At 39.4% G+C, this 22,040-nt stretch overlaps 2 protein-coding genes, 1 long non-coding RNA gene and 1 pseudogene across 3 annotated transcripts; 1 reads left to right on the forward strand and 3 right to left on the reverse strand.

Annotated features, from left to right (window-relative positions):
- Nucleotides 1-903: 903 nt before the first annotated feature.
- Nucleotides 904-1,954, reverse strand: LOC101725895 (vomeronasal type-1 receptor 2). Its single transcript, XM_004867178.2, has one exon. It carries the CDS (start codon nt 1,952-1,954, stop codon nt 1,052-1,054), a length of 903 nt encoding a protein of 300 aa, XP_004867235.2. The 3' UTR covers nt 904-1,051.
- Nucleotides 1,955-10,757: 8,803 nt separating this feature from the next.
- Nucleotides 10,758-11,841, reverse strand: LOC101725519 (vomeronasal type-1 receptor 2). The gene has a single exon (XM_004867177.2). The coding sequence runs from the start codon at nt 11,769-11,771 to the stop codon at nt 10,872-10,874; it is 900 nt and encodes a 299-aa protein (XP_004867234.1). The 5' UTR covers nt 11,772-11,841; the 3' UTR covers nt 10,758-10,871.
- A 5,072-nt stretch (nt 11,842-16,913) lies between these two features.
- On the reverse strand, nt 16,914-21,656 carry LOC110346072 (uncharacterized). Its single transcript, XR_002389859.2, has 4 exons — nt 21,428-21,656; nt 19,456-19,589; nt 18,715-18,765; nt 16,914-18,106 (listed from the first exon to the last, which is right to left on the reverse strand). It is a non-coding gene; the product is annotated as an uncharacterized LOC110346072 (long non-coding RNA).
- LOC101725138 (sodium-dependent neutral amino acid transporter B(0)AT2-like) lies at nt 17,018-20,163 on the forward strand (annotated as a pseudogene).
- Nucleotides 21,657-22,040: the final 384 nt, after the last annotated feature.

Here is a 22,040-nt window from a genome sequence, read left to right on the forward strand (position 1 = left end):
TCGCGTGTTATGGAATTGATCTTCACTAAACACAAACTGTAAATAAGAAGAAATGCATGGCTAAAACAGAAAGAAATCTACAGATATTTACATGTCAATGATATAACAAAATGCAAGTTGAAACTTAATAATTGTAGATCACTATCACAAATCATAATAGGATTTTAAGTAATTTTTTTAGGACACACATGTGTAAATACGAAATAGTTTCTCTGGAGTGAGAAACTGAAAGGGTACATGAGGACCAAAATGTATAATAGATAACATGAAACAGAAAGAAAAGGTCCAAAGGGGAAGGGGAAGTGGGAGGGGTATGGGAAAGGAAAGAAAGGAAAGGAAAAAATATGAGAAAAGGAAAAAACAGAAACAAGGTCTTTGTAAATAGGGATGGGTGGAAGGGTTGAAGGGAGGGCAGGGGAATGGGGAAAAAATAAGAACCAAGATACATCATGTAAAGGTACAAATTCCTGATGATGAATGTCATCATATTGTATACCTAAAACGTACCAATAAACTTAATTTAAAAATAGAGATCTGGATCTGACATAACCAGTTATATGAAGGAACCTACAAGAGTGGAGAGATGAGAGAAATTAAAAAATATTAAATGAGAGAAAACTGATTTAAACATACTATACTTCATGACATATACATTAACTACATTGAACAAAAATAAAGACCTTTAAATAAGCAAAACAAAGGGAACACAAATATTTCAAATTTAAAATAAAATTTTACCAAAATAAATAGTAAAAAAGACTTTATTTCATATTGGTTTTTGCGTGTGTGTTTTTTGGTACCAGGGATCGAACTCGGGTCCTTCCACTTGCACAGCAGGAGGTGAAACCACTGAGCTAAATTCCCGGCCCAATTTCATATTGTTACTAATCACTACTCATTATAAAAATAGAAGCTTTATCATATCAACACTTATCACTGCAATAAGACTTACTCGTGAAGGTTCTTAAGGTTCAGTCAAATAGGGGTGCATTCAGGATAGAACACATGAAAAGCAGATAAATTCACATATGTGATGAGATGAAATATTTGCTTACTTCTTCCAAATGACCCTGGAAACACACCGCTCTCGACTCATGAGAATTAGGGGGCTGGCAGTGGGGAAACAAGTATTGGAGAAGGCAGAAGTTTTGACTAGCCACCAGGCAGTTCCATCATGAAGGAGAAACAAAACATGAATGATGGAAGACAGGGCATAGAAGGATATGAAGGCAGTGACCAGGATGAGGGTGCTTTGAGTGGCTCTGGTCTCAGGGGAAGACGGTGATGAGATTTTGTGGCTACGAAGATGGTGGACCCGCTGCTTGTGCCTGTACAGATGGAAAACTATGGAGCCACTGGCCCAGACCATGAGCGCCAAACACAGAATGTCATGGGAGAATGCCAACGCTCCAAACAATGAATCTTTTTCTTTGTCAGGAAGGGTAGCTGAACAGTACTGAAAATCTATAGTTTTTGTGCTGTTTCCGTTGTTCCCTTTGTCACTCATAAGCATAGGAACTCTGACATTTAGCAGCATGTGCAGGCCCCAGCAGAGGATGTTAGACAAGCCAATAAATTTTAGGGCTTTCCTTTTCAGCTCTGCCCACCTGGAGCTCCTGGGGCTGATGGTGATGGCCTGGAAAACACTCAGGAGGCAGGTGCTGCCCATGGACCCACCCCTGCCCACCCTGTGCACATAGAACACAAGCTTGCACCCAACGTCACTGAGGAAACTTTGCAACCCAAATGCTGCCATGGTCTCTGGGATTCCTCTGGAGAGAATGACCAAGAGGTTGGCCACGATCAGGTGCCTGAGGATCACATCTGTGGACCTGGACCTGCAGCCACTGAAGTACAGGATGCAATAATGACCCAAGAGTGCTAAGTTCCCGGCAGTTCCAGTGACAATCTGGAAAAGGAAGATCACTGCAATTCTCAAATCCACAGGGGCCATTTTATGATTGTCCAGGATTTAACATAAGCATTCAAAACACATGATTCTGTGTGAGAAGATAACTTGTAGGGTACTTCATAAAACATTAAAATCAAAATTCTTTGCTTACCATCACCTCTCCTCAGAAATTTGCTTCTAAGATATGATTTCCCTTAAGAGTTTTCCAAAGTCTTGCATGTTTCTTTACAAAGCACTTACAAGGTATAGACCCCAATGACTTACCCCTTCTAACGTATTTAATGCACACAATATGATGAGTTAGGACCTAAATTTTTTTTCTTTTTATCCACAAAGATGACTGAACAAAAAGGAAGTTATATGATTCATCTCAATTCAATAAAGAACAGGTTTACTCATGACAGCCAGGCTGCAGGGCACTGTGATTCTTTGCACGCTGTACTACCAGAGTGGCACAGTGGTCATTCAGTAACCCAAACACGTGTGTACCTTGTCATATTCGAAATCTGCTACTAAATAAAGTCGATCGTGGTCATTTCCCATTCTTTTGTGAACAGTTCTATATACATGCATCAATTATGAATGAAGATTCAAAAGACAAAAAATTGATGTGTAAACAATTTCCTATCACAAAAATTGTTAGTGACTACAGAGCAATACTAAAATAGCAACAGAAATAGCCATGTAATATTTTTTCCAGTGACATCTAGCATAGAAATAAAGGGTAATATTTGGTTTTGATCTGAGCTAAGGTACACAAAATTTAAATATATGATAAAGTATTTTACATTAAAAACTAACTCATTAGATAGCCCACAATTATGTGCTTTTATTTTAGAAACACAAAGAAAATGAAATAAGCAATTTGGGAATGTGGCTAAAATTCAAGGCAAGCCTGCAAAAGGAAACTTTGAAGCATCAAATCTTGCACATTCATATGGCAGAGAGACCGAGACAGAACCTGAAAGCGATTGTGGAATTTTTGCTACCTGACAAAATATCAGCAAGCACATTTAAATCTGAAACTACCAGAAGCCCTTAATTTTTCTGGTGTATGAATCTCTCACATTTCCAGGGTGTCTCCTATCCTTCCTTCAGGAAGGAAAAGTATCCCACCATCAACAGACTATGGATATTTTCAGAGAGGCCTAATCATCATCTCCACTAATCATGTCAAACTCAGTGAGAGAAAAATCTGTGGACTACACCAATTACCAATTGATCACGTTTTGTTTACACCAGAAAATATCTGATTCAATTTACACAATCACAGTCATTATGACAAACACATATTTTACTGAAGAAACAATACTGGTTATTTAACTTTCTCTGTGATTTCTGTAAAGCAGGCTGAATAGTGAACTGATTTCTGAATCATATTCTTAAGTATCTTGCAAATCAGGTGTCATGACTGCTTCAGGCAGTCTCCCTGAAACATACTCAATGCTGGTATGAAAAAATGTGAAGAGAAGTCAGAGGCTAGTTTGGGAATCTCAGACCTCCAGGCCCTGGTCCACAAGCTCAGCCTCTGCCTCAGGAATTGCTGTTCCTTCCGGTGTGTGTCCATTACCCCCAGGTACACTACATTTCCAGACATGATGCCTCTCCAGACACAGACACAGATGCAGCACCTTCCCTTCCACACTTAGTTTCACAAATTGGAATAGAAAACGCTCACCAGGCTCCTTCCAGCTTCCCCCATTGATGGTCTTGACACCCTCTGCTCATGTGGGAGAGAGGTGGCCAGATCTTGAGATATGGGCCCCAGTTGTGACCTCAACTCCCCACACAAATGCAATTATCACATCATCTCCACCCCCTTGAAATGCAATCATCACATTGCATCATCCTTCAGAAAAGCAATTAGCACCAATGTTTAAATGGCAGTGAATCATTGGGTGTTGTGACTAATCTTGCAAAGAAAGAAAAAAACTTTCTCTCTACTTCTCAATTCCCCAAAACAATTAGGAGATTCTGCAAACACCTCTAGACACATGAAGTTTGAGTGTTTTGGAGAAGCTCTTATTTTGCTGAAATAACTAGAGACAGAGCCTCACGTGGTGCAGGAAGAAAATATTGAGGTCTCACAGGTGAAAGAATCTCAGGGAAGTGTGGACATGTAAAATTTGCAATTCTAATTGACATTAAAATCATATGTATTTATTTCATATGACTATTTGGGGTGGCGCCAGGGATCAAACTGAGAACCTTGCACTTGCAAGGCAGGCACAGAGCTAAATTGCCGCCCAACTGTATTTATTTTACCCGGTTTTAAATATGCATATAATGTGGTTGGGTATATAGAGAGAGCCAATTAATATATGCAATCCCCCTCACCAGGGATTTAGCTCAGTGATTCTGCCACTTGCCTCACAAGCACAAGGTCCCAAGTTCATCCCCAGTACCAAAAAAAATAATAATAAAATTAAATAAAATTAAAATTAAAAAATAAAAATAAAATACAATCCCCCAATTTTTGTGATAAAGCACTTAAAAATACTCTCAATGATTTTCAAGAATCCAATACATTGCCATTGAATAGTCATCATTGTGTACAATAGATCTCTGCAACTTGTTCCTCCTAACTGAAATTTTGTGTCTTTTGACATTTCCCCAAATCACTCCATGCCTTAGCCAATGATAAACATCATTCTGTTTTTTTACATCCATGGGTTAAATTTTTACACTCCACATTTTTAGGATCTTTTCACTCTTTTTGTGCCTCTCTTATTTTAAAGCTTAGCCTAATGTCTTCCAGGCTTATCTACAATGTGCGGATGACAAGTTTTCATTTGTTATAGTTGGAGAGCATTCTAATGTGTATATAAACCATGTTTCCTTTGTCAGTTCATCTACTGGTGGTTCATTTGGTTCCATGTCTTGCGTAATGTGAAAAACAGTGCAGGTGTCATGGTAGTGCTGCTATCACTTCAACACACTCATTTAACTTCCTTTAGACATAAACTCAGAATTGTAAGATTGAGGGAGTATCTGATAGGTTTATATTTAATTTCCATATTGATTTTTACAATGAATGTAGTAGTAATTTACATTCCTACCAATACTGTGTAAGATTCCCTTTTGCCACATCCTCTACAACACCTGGTTTCCTTTGTCCTTATCTAAACAGCCATTGTAATCAGAATGAGGTGATATCTCATGGTGGTTGTAATTCATATTTTTCTGATTATTAGTGATGTTTAACATTTTTTGATATACCAGTTGACAATTTGGTTGCTCTCTATGAGAAATATCTATTCGGGAAGGATAGGAGATTCCTGGAATTGTGAGAGATTCCTATATCAGAGAAATTAAGGGCTTCTGGTTGTTTCAGATTCAAATATGCCTGCTGATATTTTTTCAGGTTGCAAAAATGCCACAATCATTTTCAGGCTCTGTCTCAGTCTCTCTGCCATATGAATGTATGAGATTTGATGTCAGTTCCTGACAAATATAGAATTTGTAAAAGTCGTGTTGCTTTGTTTTTTGAAACTTCTTTTTTGTCTATTTTGATGTTTTGTGTCTCCTGAAATAGACATCTCTCCAATTTTATTTGAAGGTCTTTTGGAGGGATTGATCCCCAGCATCAGAGAGGAGAAAATAAATGGCAGTAATGTTGAAGACACAAGGACAAACCAGATATTGACATACAAAAATAGAAATCAACAGAAGTGATAGAACACAAAGACAAACCAAATATTTACATACATTAAAGAGCCACTAAAAGCAATAACTATATCACCATTAATAATAGAAAAGAAATCAGCAATTATAACTTACAGCAAACCAGACAGGCTGGGTTAAAGGGCAGTTTATTCTGTGAAAGAATTTGTGGGCTTCCAAACTGCAACTGGATGAAGTATTTGAGGCTGACGTAGCCGTTGCTTCTGCCTGGCTAACTGGTCTACCAGGTCCATGTCATTCCAGGACACTGGCATTTCAATCCAGCACACTCTCCACATCCCCAGACCCAGGATATTAAAGGAACATCCTGCCTGCATGATGTTGTACATTAATGGAATTATTCTTGAAATTTCACATCCAGTGAAGTCGTGGGAAAATAAAATATCTCCAGTTGAAAATTTCACATTCTATCGCTATATTATTTTAGTTTGTCATTTATTCACCACTCTCTACAATAAATGTCTCATTATTATAATTAATATCTTGTACATAGGCCTTCAAATGCATAGATTGCAAAAGCAAAAATAGATAAGTAGAATTACATCAAATTATAATTTTCTAAAGAAAATTATAAGAAACAAGAGAATTAAAAAGGAACCTACAGAAAGAGAGAAGATTTTCCAGGGCTTATATTTCATCAGGTGTTAACATCCAAAATATATATACAAGGAAGTCCAACAACGTAACAGCAAAATATAGATGAACTGTCATTACCAAATTAGCAAATGAGCAATGGGCCTGACCAGACTTCCTCTCAAGATGACATTCATATACCTAAAAGGAGAACATGGCAAATAACCAGGTAAATAAAAATATAAGTCAAAGTTACAAAGAGCTATCACCTACCTCCTGTTGGGACTGCCATGACCAAAACAAAGGGAACAAGCATTGGTGAGGATGTAGAGGAAAGACAACTCTTGTGTGAGCTTCATAAGGATCTAAGTCAGAGCAGCCCCTATAGAAAACGGGACAGTTTTAAGAAAACTGTCCCGTTTTCTTAAAAACTAAAAATGTTCCTACTTTTGTTCCAGCATCCCAACTTCATAATATATGTCCAACAGAATAGACATTTGGTTCTGGAAAATGTACCTTCGTTTCAATGTTTACTTCATCATTATATACAATATCTACAACAGGGAAACAACCTATGTGTTCACTGATATAAGAATGTATAAAAAATGTGGTATATCCATGCAACTACGTAATATTGACCCTTTAAAAAGGAGCAAACACTGTCATATGCAACAAGAATTAATCTGGAGCACATTATGCAAAATAAAATAAGGAAGGATCAGACAGACAATGATGTGTATTATAACATTTGCATGGAGTACAAAACAGTCAAATATACAGAAGCAGAGAGGAGAATAGTGGTTTCCAGAAACTGAGAAAAAAAAGAAAACAGGAGGTGCTGACTGAAGGTAAGAAAATTTTGGTTTTCCAAGACGAATTCTGGACTTATAAGAAACTGCATTGTACAGCTTAAATTTTCTTGTTTTGATCAATTTTATGAGCTCTTAATAAAATAAAGTAAAACAAAGCAAAGCAAAACACAGGGAGAAGCAAGATCTATTGGAAATGACGGGTGTGGATATGTCATTGATTTTTGCGCTATTTCAAATGCTCCCTGATGGCAAGTCTGTGATGGTTACATCTTGGGATGAGACCCTAATATCAGGAAAGGGGAGATGGAGCCAATGTGGGTGGGCATTGGATTGAAACTGTGAAGAATCTGAATAGGGCAAGAAACATTGGCAACCTACTTCACAAACGTTATGTACAAGAAATTTCATTGAAAGGAAATACTAAAGCAAAGAGAACATCCACATCTTACAGGGCATATTGCATATTTCTTTTTTTTTTTTTTTGGTACCAGGGATTGAACTCAGGAACTTGTGCTTGCCAGGCAGGTGTGGCACCACTGAGCTACATCCTCAGCCCTACAGGGCATATTTTTTGCCTCCATACACCAAAATAATGTGTCCTAACAGGAGTGATTTTGCACACCTGTAATCTCAGCATTTGGGAGGCTGAGGCAGGAGGATTGCTGGAAGTTCAAGATCACACTGGGCTACAAGGTGAGTTCAAGGCCAGCCTGACCTGTATAGTGACATTCTGTCTCAAAAACAAACAAGTTTCCTGCTTTCACTCCTCCTGTAGATGGCTAAATTTTGCTCCAGTACAAATTTTGCTCCAGATTCAAAGGGCTTTGAGTTTGATGGCGGTTTCATGGGTATAAACTTAACCCCAACACATGGAGTTATACATACTTGAACTCTGCAGATACCTTGCCAGCCCACCTCTTCACACCACCCCCAGCAGGACCTGCTGTCCGTCAACAAAAGACACCCAGGCACACTGACAGTGGCCAGGCTGAGGCTGGGGCTGCTATTTCTGGTTCTGCTCCTGCACAGGCAGATGCATTCAAACCGAACATCTGTTGTGACACAACTTTCAAGTGACTTTTCCAGGACACCTCTGCTGCCACCAAGGCTGACAGCAGCACCCTGCAGTCAACAGCCAGTGTCCTCTTGCACTGGATTTTCTTCTGATCTGTACTTTGAGAGACTCAGACCAAGAAATATCTATCCTTCCCCATCTTCTAAACCCAATTCAACTTCCAGGCAACCAGAAGTCCTTATGGCAAGGAAGAAACTGATCTCCATCTGATCTACTAAATCAACACTGTATTTTCTGGACACAGAAATCTGGAGAATTCCAAATCTGAGTGGTTTGAAGGCATGTGAAGGATTTGACAGAGAGTGAATGCCAGTATTAAATATGCTGGTGTTTTGTGTACAAGTAGAAGAGAAAAAACACCCAAAATAGAGAGGTGATGTCCTGAACGTGGCTTAAGAATATGGACACTTAAAAGTCTACCTTGAAATCAAGAATAGATTTTATCTAGAAATAAAAGATGAGATGTGGAATAAAAATTCAGTTTTCACCAGGCCTACTGAAATCTAGAAGGCCAGTAAAGAGCTAATATAAAAAGTTTCCCCAATTCTATGAGTATATGTACAGTGGAAGGAGCTAGCAGGTATTAATGTTAAGACCTCAATAGATTCTAACAGCACTACTAATTTACTGCTGATGCACTCTAGATAAAGTTCCGCGTTGTTCACCTACAGCTATTCTCTTGGAAACTGAAATGATTTTCCTGTCATTAGATCGCATACTCTTTTGACCAATTATGTAGTAATTGACATGTTGCAAGGCAGCCATGGACTGGAATACTCTCAACCCAAGGGGCATGAGTAAACCTTGCTATCCCTCCAGAGTCAAAGGGCACACACTCCTCACTACCCACTCTCCTTGGTAACAGTGCCACCCTCACTTGTGCCAACCCATAGAAATGCTATGTTGTCAACTACCTTCAAAACTCTGCCTTTAATTTTTGCATATGCTGAGTACTTTTTCCTATTAAAAGTACAGTCTCCATTGAAGGTAAAGTAAAAAATCTTGATTTTAGAAGTGAGGTATGTGAATGAGTCAAACTATGTAAATCAAGCATTCAGGAAGTAAATACTACAAAGTAACTTGCATTAAAACCACAAAAATGTTCTATTCTTTCTGTAAATTCTTCTTGAAAACTATGGATAAAAATGTACATTTTCTGTTAGCAGACGAAATTCTTAGATGGTTAAAACCAGCTGCTAAACCTCAAAGTGGGCCTGATAGCACAATAAATATTGAACAACTGACTTGATACACAGAAACTTTTTAAAAATAAAATGCTTCCACCAGGTGTGGTGGCACATGCCTGTAATCCCAGCACTCAGGAGGCTGAGGTAGGAGGATCACCACAAGGTCGAGGCCAGCCTGGGCCCCTCTTGAGTTCAAGGCCAGAGGGACTCTGTCTCAAAACAACAACAACAACAACAGTAATAATAACATGCTCCCTGAACTTGTTTGTTCTCATGGTCACACAGTGATGTTCACATGATCCAATGTCAAATTGGCCACAATAGTCTTGATCAAGCTCCATTTCTTTCATCTTTAGAAATCTACAGAGCAACAACCAGAACAATCAGATCTCAAGCTACTTGTGTATGAATAAATATTCCCTTTTGCTTCTTGCCTGACTGCTATACAGCTGCTTAAATTGTATATTTTGTTTGATTCACAGTAATTTTTTGTTATGGAATTATTTTACATTGAACACAAACTGTAAATCAAAAGAAATAAATGATTGGAAGAGAAAAATATGGATATATTTTACATTTCCATCATACAACAAAATGCATATTAATAATTACAGATATGTGTCAATACTGTGAGGACTTTTTACAAGATTATATTTAAAAACTATCATGATCCCATTTGTTGATTCACAGTGTTATTTCTTGAGCCACTGTGATTCTATTCAGAGTCCTTGCCTGTGCCTATGACTTCAAGAGTCAGTGTTTCTGTTTTAACATTTAGTTCTTTGATCCATTTTGATTTTAATTTAGTACATGGTGAGATATATAGGTCTGGACTCAATCTTCTGAATGTGGACAGCCAGTACTCCCACCACCATTTATTAGAGGCTGTCTTCCCTCCAGTGTATGTTTCTGACTCCTTGGCCAAAGATCTATTAGCTGAATGTGCCTGGCATTGTTTCTGCTTCCTCTATTCTGTTCCATTGCTCCACATGTCTGTTTTTGTGTCGGTACCATATTTTAAGAGAGAATTTTTGTGTTGTTGTCTTTTACTCTGAGTAAACTTTAAGGATAACTCTACATAGTATACTAACCACTGTTATTCTCTTATTATTTTGTTGTGAAATTTCATTTTATTTTTTCATAAAATAAAAAAATAGTCATGACATAGTAGTAAAATGTAAAATAGGGCCAGGGATTTAGCTCAGTGATTTCGCTGCCTACTGCGCAAGTGCAAGGACCTGAGTTCGATCCCCGGCACCAAAAAACAAACAAACAAACATTAATTACATTGAAAAATATAGTGAAATTTTTTTTAATTATTGAAGATAGCTAAGAAATATACTTCTTATAGAAAAAGTATAACAAGCACAAAAATTCAAAATTTTAAATAATATTATATCCAAAAATATATATTAAATGATTCCATTTGTATTACTATTAATTACTACTAATTGGAGAAATGGAAGTCCTTAATATGAATTTTTCGTCTCTCTTCACAATAAACCTGGCTCATAATTGTTCTTTTTTTTTTTCATAATTGTTCTTAAGTTTCTGTGACATGAGTGGATCCAAGATGGAGCACATAAAAAGCAGATAAACTCATACATCTGAGGCGTTGAGATGTTAATTTAATTCTTCTTGATGAGCCTGCATAGAGAGCACTCACGACTCATGAGAATGGAGGGTCTGGCAGTGGGGAAACAAGCATTGCTGATGACAGAGGTTGTGACCAGCCACCAAGTACCTTCATAATGAAAAGAAAACAAAACATGAAGGGCGGAAGACAGGGCATAGAAGAACACGAAGGCGCTCACCAGGATGAGGACACTCTGCGAAGCTCTGGTCTCAGGGGAAGACCTGCGTGAGCTGTATCTGTGGAGATGCTGGACCCGCTGTTTGTGCCTGAACAGAATGAAAACCATGGAGCCACTGGCCCAGATCATGAGCGCCAAACACAAAATGTCATGGGAGATTATCAGTACTGCAAACAATGATCCTTTTTCTTTGTCAGGAAGGGTAGCTGAACAGTACTGAAAATCTATAGTTTTTGTGCTGTTTCCGTTGTTCCCTTTGTCACTCATAAGCATAGGAACTCTGACATTTAGCAGCATGTGCAGGCCCCAGCAGAGGATGTTAGACAAGCCAATAAATTTTAGGGCTTTCCTTTTCAGCTCTGCCCACCTGGAGCTCCTGGGGCTGATGGTGATGGCCTGGAAAACACTCAGGAGGCAGGTGCTGCCCATGGACACACCCCTGCCCACCCTGTGCACATAGAACACAAGCTTGCACCCAACATCACTGAGGAAGTTTTGCAACCCAAATGCTGCCATGGTCTCTGGGATTCCTCTGGAGAGAATGACCAAGAGGTTGGCCACGATCAGGTGCCTGAGGATCACATCTGTGGGCCTGGACCTGCAGCCACTGAAGTACAGGATGCAATAATGACCCAAGAGTGCTAAGTTCCCGGCAGTTCCAGTGACAATCTGGAAAAGGAAGATCACTGCAATTCTCAAATCCACAGGGGCCATTTTATGATTGTCCAGGATTTAACATAAGCATTCAAAACACATGATTCTGTACGGAAAAATAATTTGTAGGGTATTTTACAGAAAGTAAAATTCAAAATTCTTCACATATTATTACCCCTCCTCACAAATTTACCTCTAAAATTTTCTCTCAGCTTTCAGCTTTTCCAAAGTCTTATACACTTTTTCCCCAGTGCTGGAGATTGCACTGGGCCTGCACCCTGAGCCACATCTCCAGATGTTTGTTTGTTTGTTTGTTTTTATCTTGAGACATGTTTTCAACACGTCACTTAATTGTATGGGCTGAGCTTGAACTTGAAATCCTCCTGACTCAGCCACCCAGAGGGCGGGAATTGCAGGAGTGTGCCGCCATGCTCAGCTCTAAAGTCTGATGTGTGTTTACAGAGCATTTACAACGTGCAGGCCACAATAATTCATGACTGACCTGTTCTGACATTTATACACACAACATGGTGAGTTAGGACCTAATATTTTCCTTTTACACACAAAGTTGGTTTAACAAAAATGTTACATGACTCATCTAAATTCCCTTAAAATCCAGGCCGAACCTCACAACCAGGCTGCATGGATCTTGTGTTTTTTTTCTGTACTATATTGTCATAGAGACATGGTGGTGATCTTTCAGGACCCCACACATATGTATAATTTGTCATATTTAAGATCTGCTTATTGGGCCGGGGATTTAGCTCAGTGGTTCCACCACCTGCCTTGCAAGCAGAAGGACCCAAGTTCAATCCCCGGTACCAAAAAAAAAAAGATCTGCTTATTGAATACTTTTGATTGTGGTAATTTTCCATTTGTGTGTAAATGTTCCTTCCCTATTCCTGTATCTTGTGGATGAAGATTTAAACACCCCAAAAAGTGATGCCCTAAATAATTTCCTGTAACCAAATTGTCATGGATCGATATTAGGATTAAAAAGAATAATGATACAACATTTTTGCCAATGATATGTGTCGCTGGAATTAGGTATAATACCTGGCTTTGAGTTAAGCTAAGGTACATGAAATTTAAGTAAGTAATAAAATATTTTATTGCAGAAACTACTGTAGTCTTCATTAGATAGCCTATAATTACATGTTTCTTATATTTCAGAAAAACAAAGAAAATGTAAAAAAGTAATTTGGGAATGGTGGTAAAATACAAGTATGCAAAATGGAATTCTGGGGCATCAAGTCTGATGTGTGCAGATGGCATAAAGGCAAAGTTCATCCAGAAAACGGCCCTGGAATTTTTACATCCTGAAAAAGTATCACAAGACACTTTTGAATCTGAAACAACCAGAACTCCTTAATTTTTGTATAGTGTGACTCCCTCAAGTATGAAGTTAACTTTTCCTGACAGTCTCTTTCCCCTCCTTCAGAAAGGAAAATTGCCCAACCTTGATCTACAGACTAGAGATATTTTCAGAGAGACCTAATTATCATCTCCACTTAACAACCCATTGAGAGAAGAATCATCACATCGCAGCAGGTGCCATTCGATCACATCTTTGTACATTTATCCATCACACTCATTATCACAAACACAGAATTTTACTTAAGTAGTAATACTGGTCATTAAGATTTTCTTTGATTTCTGTAGAACAAGTTGAATAGTAGACTGATTTCTAAATTACAGTCTTAACCATCTTACAAATTAGACATCATTATGGCTCAGAACAATCTCCCGCAACAATCATCGGTGCTCGTTATGTGAAAACACGTGAGAAGTTCGACTGGTGTGAGATGTCAGACCCCATCTCTCTCCACAAGCTCAGCCTGTGCCTCAGGAATTACCCTTCCTTCTTGTGTGGCTGTCACTGCAGATGAATCGCTCTTCCAGATGTGAGGACTTACCAGACACATGCTTGGATGTCGCTCATTCCCTCAGGACTCTGTTTCACAGACTGAAACAGAAAGCACTCACCCAGCACCTACCTGCTTCTGGAGCAGCAGACCCAGGCACGCACTCCCTGTGTGAGAGGGAGGTGGCCCGACTTTGAAATTCGGGCTCATGGTTCTGTGATCTCAACTCCCCACAGAAATGCAATTATCATTTCACCGGTAGTTTCGATGACAGTGCACAACTGGCACTTGAGACTAATCTAAAAACAAAACAAAACAAAAAAGTTCTCTACAGTTCCCAATTCCCAGAAACAATTAGAAGTTTCTATGAGCATCTCTCCGAGAGTTTTGACACTTTGGAGAAGCTCTTCCTTTGCCACGGTCCCGACAGGGAAACTGTCACACGATGGAAGCAGAAAATATTGAGATCTGACAGACAAGTCACAGTGAAACGTGTGAATTTAACTCTGTTGCAATTTTGACACATTCAAATTATATATGTTTATTGTGTACAACCCATTGGTTTAAAATACATATATACTGGGCCAGGGATTTAGCTCAGTGGTTCCGCCACCTGCCTCACAAGTACAAGGTCCTGAGTTCAATCCCTGGTACCAAAAAAAAAATAAAATAAAATACATATATATGGTGAGATGGCTATATTGACCTAATATAGGCACTCACATTTTTGTGATAGTAACACAAAATCTACTCTCTCAGGGATTTTCAAGAATATAATTCATAGTTATTGAATAATCATCACGTTGTACAATAAATCTCCTGATTTTATTCTAACTAAAATCTTACATGCCTTGACAAACATCTCCCCAAGTTACTCCATGCCCCGCCCAGCCACTGATAACTACCATTCTATGCTTCATTTCTATGAGTTTAAGCATTTTCCACTCATGTATTTGGGATCATGCTGTACAGTATTTGTCTTTCTGTGCCTGGATTATTTCAATTAACATAATGTCTTCCAGGTTCGTCCAGGCCACACAAATCATAGGACATTTGTTTGTTTCCTTTGAGAAATGACTCTTTGGGTCCCCTCTGCCATCTTTTCCTTTATGTTTTTTGTTTTCTTATAGTGATCAACTTGGCAAAGGCAAACACAGTGACACAGAATTCCACAACTGAAAAACATTATTTTTAAAAAGTAAGAGCACAACTATAAGATTATCTGCACATGTCCAGTAAGTTTAGAGAGGACAATACATTCAAGATGCTGAATGGAAGAAAAGTACTCACTATACCTGTAAAACTGTCTACAACAAAAATTTAAATTTTAAATTTCCCAGATAAAATTTCCCAGGAAAACTTAAATTTCCCAGATAAACAAAAGATGTGGGAATTCATTAGCATTGCACATGTCTTATGTGAAATGCTAGAGTAAGTCAGGCATTTACATTAAAAAATCAAATAGGTAGCCACACTATATACATATGTGTTTAAACATATTAAAATAATCTAAAGCTCCCTACTAGGGCAAGCGCAAGGTCCTGAGTTCAATCCCCCAGTATTGGGAAAATAAAAATTTTAAGAATGAAGCTCTCTACTAAATGCAAATATATACACAGGATAGACTGTAGTATCATAATGATAGTGCATAAAATGCTTTTAATTTTGCTATATATTTTAAAAGACAAAATCATAAAAATAGCCATAAATCTGTGTTGACGGATGCACAATACAAAAAGATATTCTTTGTGACATCAATAATAGACCACGTGGACGTGTAAAGAAGTGGGGTTTTATATGGAAATGAAGTTATCAGTTAAAATGTACTGTTGTAACATGAAGATGCTTTATATAATACTTGAGATAATCACAAAGAAAATCTCTATCGAGGATAAAACAAAACATTAAAAAGAGATAAGAACATATCACTACACAAATCAATGAAGCACAAAGGGAGGTAGCATGAGAGAAAAGCAGGGACAAAGTTCCTACGCGATCTGCAGAAACCCATTAACCAGACAGCAATAAGTCCTACTGTTTCCATAAGCCCTTTAAATATTAATGCATTAATGGGAAAAATACTAGAGACTCAGAGTGACCACAAGAGCGTAAAGGTACACATAGTAAAATTGAGCAGAGCAGACTTTCAGTGAAATGCTAGAATACGAGACAAAATGTGTGTATTAGCTCTCTCATTACCGGAACAAAGTACCTGACACGCACAACAACGAAACATGAGAAGAGGTTTATTTTGACTCAGTTTCAGAAGTTTCATCCCATGGTCACTGGCTTCCAGTCAGAAAGAGCATGGTAGGGGGCCCTGGCAAAGCAAAGCTCCCCAACCCATGGCATACTGGAGCCAAAGAGACAGGACAGAGCCAGAGCCAGATACACCCCGAACTGGGGCCACTCCTCCACCTGGGCCCAGACCCCACAGTGTGTGCAGCTGTGAATTCATCCACTGACGAGAACAGCACCCCGTGTTCCCTCCACCTGACAAAAGCTCCACCTCAGAGCCCACAAGACTTTGAGTGGATACTTTAGATCCAAAACACACTGTAGATCTAACAGTACACTTAAAGTAAAAATTATCACAAGAGACAAGGAAAACATACACGATAGTCAAAGAGCCCCCTGACAAGGAAGATACAACAATATGAACCCAATGTCAGGCCCCCTCGTAGACAGCGCACCACTGACCTAACTGAGGCAAGAATGTACAGCAACACAGTAACAGAAAGGGACTTGAATACTCTGCTTTCAATCATAGAAAGAAAAAGCAGAAAATCGATAAGGAAATAGAGAACTTGAACAACATTAAGGACCAGTTAGACACAAGAGTCATGTGTAGAACATACCAGCCAAGAGCAGCAGCGCACATGGTATCCACAGGCACAGTTCTCCAGACAGCGCGCTGGGCACTGAAATGAGTCTTAACAAATTTAAGAAGATGCGAATCAAATAAAGTATTGTTTCTGACCAGAATGTGATAAAACTAGAAGGCAAAGCTAGACAGAAAACTGGCACATGCACAATATGTGGAAATTAAACACACCCTTATTCAAGAGGTGAAGACGGCACAAGGGGCCTCGCACTTCCCATGGTGCTGTCCTGGGGGCACCGGTGCTCTGAGTCTCCCCTTGCCAGCCCTCAGGGCAGCGACCTCAGTCCCAGCCCTGAGCCCACCCTTGGCTTCTCCCCACCGCTCCCCTGCAGCCTCAGGCACAGAGACCTGGGACCTGTGAGTAGCAAGAGATGCTGTGTGGAGCACCGCTGACGGCCTCTACAGAATACCAGACACACAGGTTCAGGATCCAGAATACTTTCTCACCTCGAATCAAAGATTTACTCGATAGCCTTCTTGGTCTTAACTTCATATCAGGTAGCATTTTTAAGAAGAGATTTAACACATTTGCAATAAGGGAGTCTTTAAAAATGATACACCCTGTACTTCCAATGCCTGAGAATAGTGAGGTAGTAAAGAGATGATGAAGTTATCGAGTCTGTCAAAGACCTTCTTTCCAATGAAGACTCAGCTGACGATGCTTTTTAAAAGAGTGAACTAATTGCTGATGTCCAAGAAGAGAAAGATTCAGATGCTGAAGAAGAGTGTGAAGTTGAAGAAAAAAGACAGCTTGGAACAATAAGTGACAAAACATCCCACGCTGAGTTGGATTTTCTGTAGGTTGAGGGGATGTGTCGAGATTCCCATACCTCTGGAGGAAGAACGTGGGTGGTGCGTATCTTTTACCGTATTTATCCTATTTATAGCAGTACCTGTTCGCCCTTTTCCTTCCCGGAACTTTCTATGGGCCAGAGAAGTCGTGAGGCAGCATTGGTGTGTGGAATTACCGAAAACCCAAACAGGGCGGGACTGGATTTGCAAGTTGTGTAGTGTACTATTTTGTGGCTCCCTGCTACAACGTCATCACTGGCTGCACTGTGTTTTGCTTTTCTCAGTCTCTTTGGCAACCTCTAGCTTGGAATCAGTGTCCTTTCATAAAAAAATGCATCACACACTTATACAAAGCCAGAATGTGGGGGGAAAGAGTTCTGCTACCACCTACTACTGGAACAGAGAAACAAGCACTGGATATTTCCAGTTCCATTTCTGAAAGTGAGGGCTTCAACTGGAAAATGACGATCTGTTTGCTGGCTGCCTCCGTCATGGTTTGCTTGGCAACAATCACAAACATTTAGTTTTCTGGGAAAATTATATATATTTACTTCTGCGTTCCCATACGTGGTAATTATATGCTTCCTAATCAGAGCATTGCTTTTAAATGGTTCAACTGATGGCATCTGCCACATGTTTACTCCAAAGCTTGAAATAATGCAGGACCCCAAGGTCTGGAGAGAAGCTGCTGTTCAGGGTCTTTGCCTACGTAGATCTGGGACTTGGTAGTGTCATCGCCTTTTCAAGCTACGGTGAGAGACAACGGCCTCTTTGATGCTGTGCTGGTGGCCTTCGTCAACTTTTTCACTTGTGTCCTGGCGACACTGGTGGTGTTTCCAGTTTGGGGACAAATGCTGTAAATGAGAAATGCATTGCACAAAACTCAGAAATGATCATAAAATTTTTGAAAATGGGAAACATTAGGATACTATTCCCCATCACATCCACCTCTCAGGCGTTACTGCAGAAGATTATCATTTGTTTATGACATCACTCAAAAAGTCAAAGAAAAAGTTTCCCGTTCTTCATCTCAGCTCCTGTCAAATCAAAGATGAGCTAAATAAAGCTATTCAGAGGATTGCGTTAGCTTTTATTGCCTTCACACAAGCAATGACATATTTCCCTGCATCTCCCTTCTGGTCAGTAATGTTTTGTTTTGTTTTGGTTGGTTGGGTTTTTTGGTTTGTTTCTTTATTTCTTTGTTTGTTGAGACAGGGTCTCACTGTGTAGTTCAGGTTGACCTTGAAAGCACACTATGGACCCAAGACTGGCCTCAAACTCATGACGATTCTCCTGCCTCAGCCTCCCGAGTGCACCACCACAGCCAGCCCTGCTCAATAATGTTTTTCCTCATGCTGACAAATCTGTCTTGTCACTAGGACTGGAAGTCCCATTTGACCCAGCTATTCCCCTGCTGGGTATCTTCCCCAAAGAATTAAAAGAATCAGGGCCAGGGATTTACCTCAGTCATTCTGCTGCCTGTCTCGCAAGTGCAAGGACCTGAGTTCGAACCCTGGTAACAAAAAACAGAAAAAAAAGAATTAAAAGCATCATACCACAGCGATATATGTGCACCCGTGTTCATAGCAGTACAATTTGTAATAGCTAAAACTTGGAAGCAGCCCAAATGCCCATAAACTGGAGACTGGATCAAGAAAACGTGGTTTTTAAATAAAATGGAGTACTACTCAGCCATAAAAAATGAGAAATTAGAGACATTTATAGCTAAATGGATGCACATTGAGGTGATACTCTTAAATGAAATAAATAGGACACACTTGTAAATACCGAATAGGTTCTCTAGCATGAGAAACTGAAAGTGTAAATAAGGACTAAAAGGTATAATGGATAGTGTGAAATGGGAAGAAAAGAGGCAAAGGGGAAGGGGAAGTGGGAGGGGTAGGCGAAAGGAAAGAAGGGAATGGAATTAATATGAGGAAAAAAATGGAAACAAAGTCTTTGTAAATAGGGAGGGATGGAAGGGTTAAAGGGAGGGCAGGGGAATGGGGAAAAAATAAGAACCAAGAGAGATTATGTAAAGGTGAAAATCTCCACTGATGAATGTCATTATATTGTACACCTAAATGTACCGATAAAATAAAATTTTTTTTAAAAATCTAAGTCTTTTCACCATGTTCGGGACCATTGAAGAAATCATCACACCTCCTGTGGACACTTTCAAGGTCAGGAAGGAAATTCTTACTCTTATCTGTTGTCTTCTTGCGCTTTGTACCAGCCTGATATTTGTGTAACGCTCTGAAAATTACTTTGTTACAATGTCTGAGGATTCTTCTGCCACATTGCCTCTGTTAACTGTAGTCATTTTGGAGAATATTGCTGTAAGATTTGTTTATGGCATAAATAAGTTTATAGCACATCTGAAAGATATCCTGGCCTTTGCTCCCAACAGATATTATTCCTATATGTGGAAATATATTTTCCTTCTGATGCTGTTATCATTGCTAATAGTGAGCCTTGTGAACATGGGATTCAGTCTTCTTGGCTATAATGCATGGATTGAAGATAAGGAATCTGAAGAATCCCTGACCTATCCATTGTGGGGAATGGTTGTCTGTGTCCTCCTGATACTCCCTGCAATACTTCCTGTCCCAGTGGTCTACACCATTAGTCGCTGCAACCTCATAGGTGACAGTTCTGGTAATTTAGCATCTGTGACCTACAAGAGAGGAAGGGTCCTGAAAGAGCCTGTAAATTTAGAGAGAGATGAAGCAAGTCTCATTCTTGGTACACTATCAAGTGAAACGTCAACTCCAAAGTTTGGTAAAATATTTACTGAAAACAGAGTGGATCACCAGCTCTGTATACTTCTTCCAGTGGATGTTATGGAATAGGATACTTGTTGGCAGACATGCCAGATGTGCCAGATATGCCAGAATCATGTGACTTGTAGTAGGGGAAATCAACAGGCCATATCTGGGTGAATTTATCAATGAACACTGGCTCTGCTAAGAGAAGCATTAGGCTACACTTACCAGAGGGAGATCTCAGGTGTTCTATGGCTGTGATCTTTAATCCTAACAGTACATGTCAATTCAACTGGAGCATTCCTTTGGATTCTCTGCTTTACATTTGTGCAGAAAGGATTACATACAAAGCTTACAATGACTGAGGTCCATTTCTGTCTGGATTTTTTAAAGTATCTTTGGTGGATTTTCAAGTATTTCTATCTCTACAAAAACAGGTATTACCTCAGTTACTAGTAATTTCTGGATTTGATAGCATTGGCAATTCAATAATGGTATAACCTTAAAATCTATGAATTCGCCTTCAGGGTAACTCTCAGTATTACAATGAGCAGTTGCATAAATTAACACATATCTATGAATATATTATGTAGATAGGCTGTATTTATTTTAGTAGCATGGATACCTTCTTAGGCATTTAGTTGAAGAAAACTATAAAATATTTTCTTATATAATAGCTGTATAGCACAATAGTATCAAAGATGAGAAGGCACTAATGCTGGGATGAAAGGTTAGATTTAGAGGTGACTGAGGACAATGTGAGTGATGACTGAATATTTTGTGTAAAATACATGTGTGAAGATGATATAAGAGTGAGTCACTCAGCATCCTCAAGAATTATGCAGATTTTGCATTTTTCTTATGCCCTGTGCCTAAAAATGTACATGATATTTATTGTGGTTTCAAGATTACTCATCGTATATTTATATAATATACTTGCACTGTATATAGATGTTTATTAGTACTCAAAGTACTGATTTGAAAACTTGAAGCAAGATGGGATTTTATTTCATATATTTCTGTTTTGCTTCTGTTTTATGCAAATATAAACCCTTTTTTAAGAGATTGTTAAAATTGTATGACATTACATTTTATTCTACAAATAAACATAGTTTTAAAAAGAGACTTAATAATGTTAAATTGTTGATACCAATTTTTTGGGTAAAATAGCAGAATACAAGTATCCTTTGTGTGACTAAGTGAGAAGAATTGAGAGAAAGAAAAAGTTATACACCAAAGAAAGAAAGAGAGGAAGGGCTTCAGGAATCAAGAAAGAGGTGACAGAACTGTTTATTACACCTGTAATCCCAGCACTCTGGCGGATGAGGTGGGAGGATCACAAACTCAAGTTCAGCATAGGCAACTTAGGAAGACCCTGTCTCAAAATAAAAATTAATGTTGGGGATGTACCTCAACGCAAAGGCCCTGGCTTCAATCTTCAGCGCTAAGAAAAAAGAAAGGAAGTTCGGAGAGAAAGAAGGGAGAGAGGAAGGGAGGGAGGAAGGGAAGAGGGAAGGAAGGAAATGTAGAACACACTGAAGGCTAATCACTCAGGACCACGCACTTCCCACCAAGTGAACCACATTTCCCAGAAGTCTCCGCGGCATAGCGCCCGTAGATCTGTGTCGAGTTGCATCCCGGGAAGCCGTGGCGGCCAGCCTCCAGCCCTGCGGATTCCCCTGATGAGGACTGCATTTCCCAGAGGTCTGTGCGGCACAGCCCAATGAGGAGCCTGCCGAGTTGCATGCTGGGAGGCGTGATTCCTGCCTGCGGGATTTTTAAAAAGGGTTCCACCTGAAGCCTACTGCGGTTCTCTGGAACCACGCTTCCCTTCCTGCTATCTGGAAGCGGGAAGCGGGAGCCGGGGTTGGGCCCCAAGTGGAGAATTGTTTACTCTACAAGAACCCGAGGCTGGGAGCTGCGGGCAATGGCGGCGAAGGAGAGGCACTATTTAAGAAAAAAGGAACAAACAACCTGGACCCAAGGCTTTGAAAGCGGCCAAGAAGGGAAGTGCGGCGGTGTT

Source organism: Heterocephalus glaber, unplaced genomic scaffold, assembly GCF_053883595.1.
Source record: "Heterocephalus glaber isolate CG9 unplaced genomic scaffold, H.glaber_assembly_v1.0 deba00001745, whole genome shotgun sequence".
NCBI lineage: Eukaryota > Metazoa > Chordata > Mammalia > Rodentia > Bathyergidae > Heterocephalus > Heterocephalus glaber.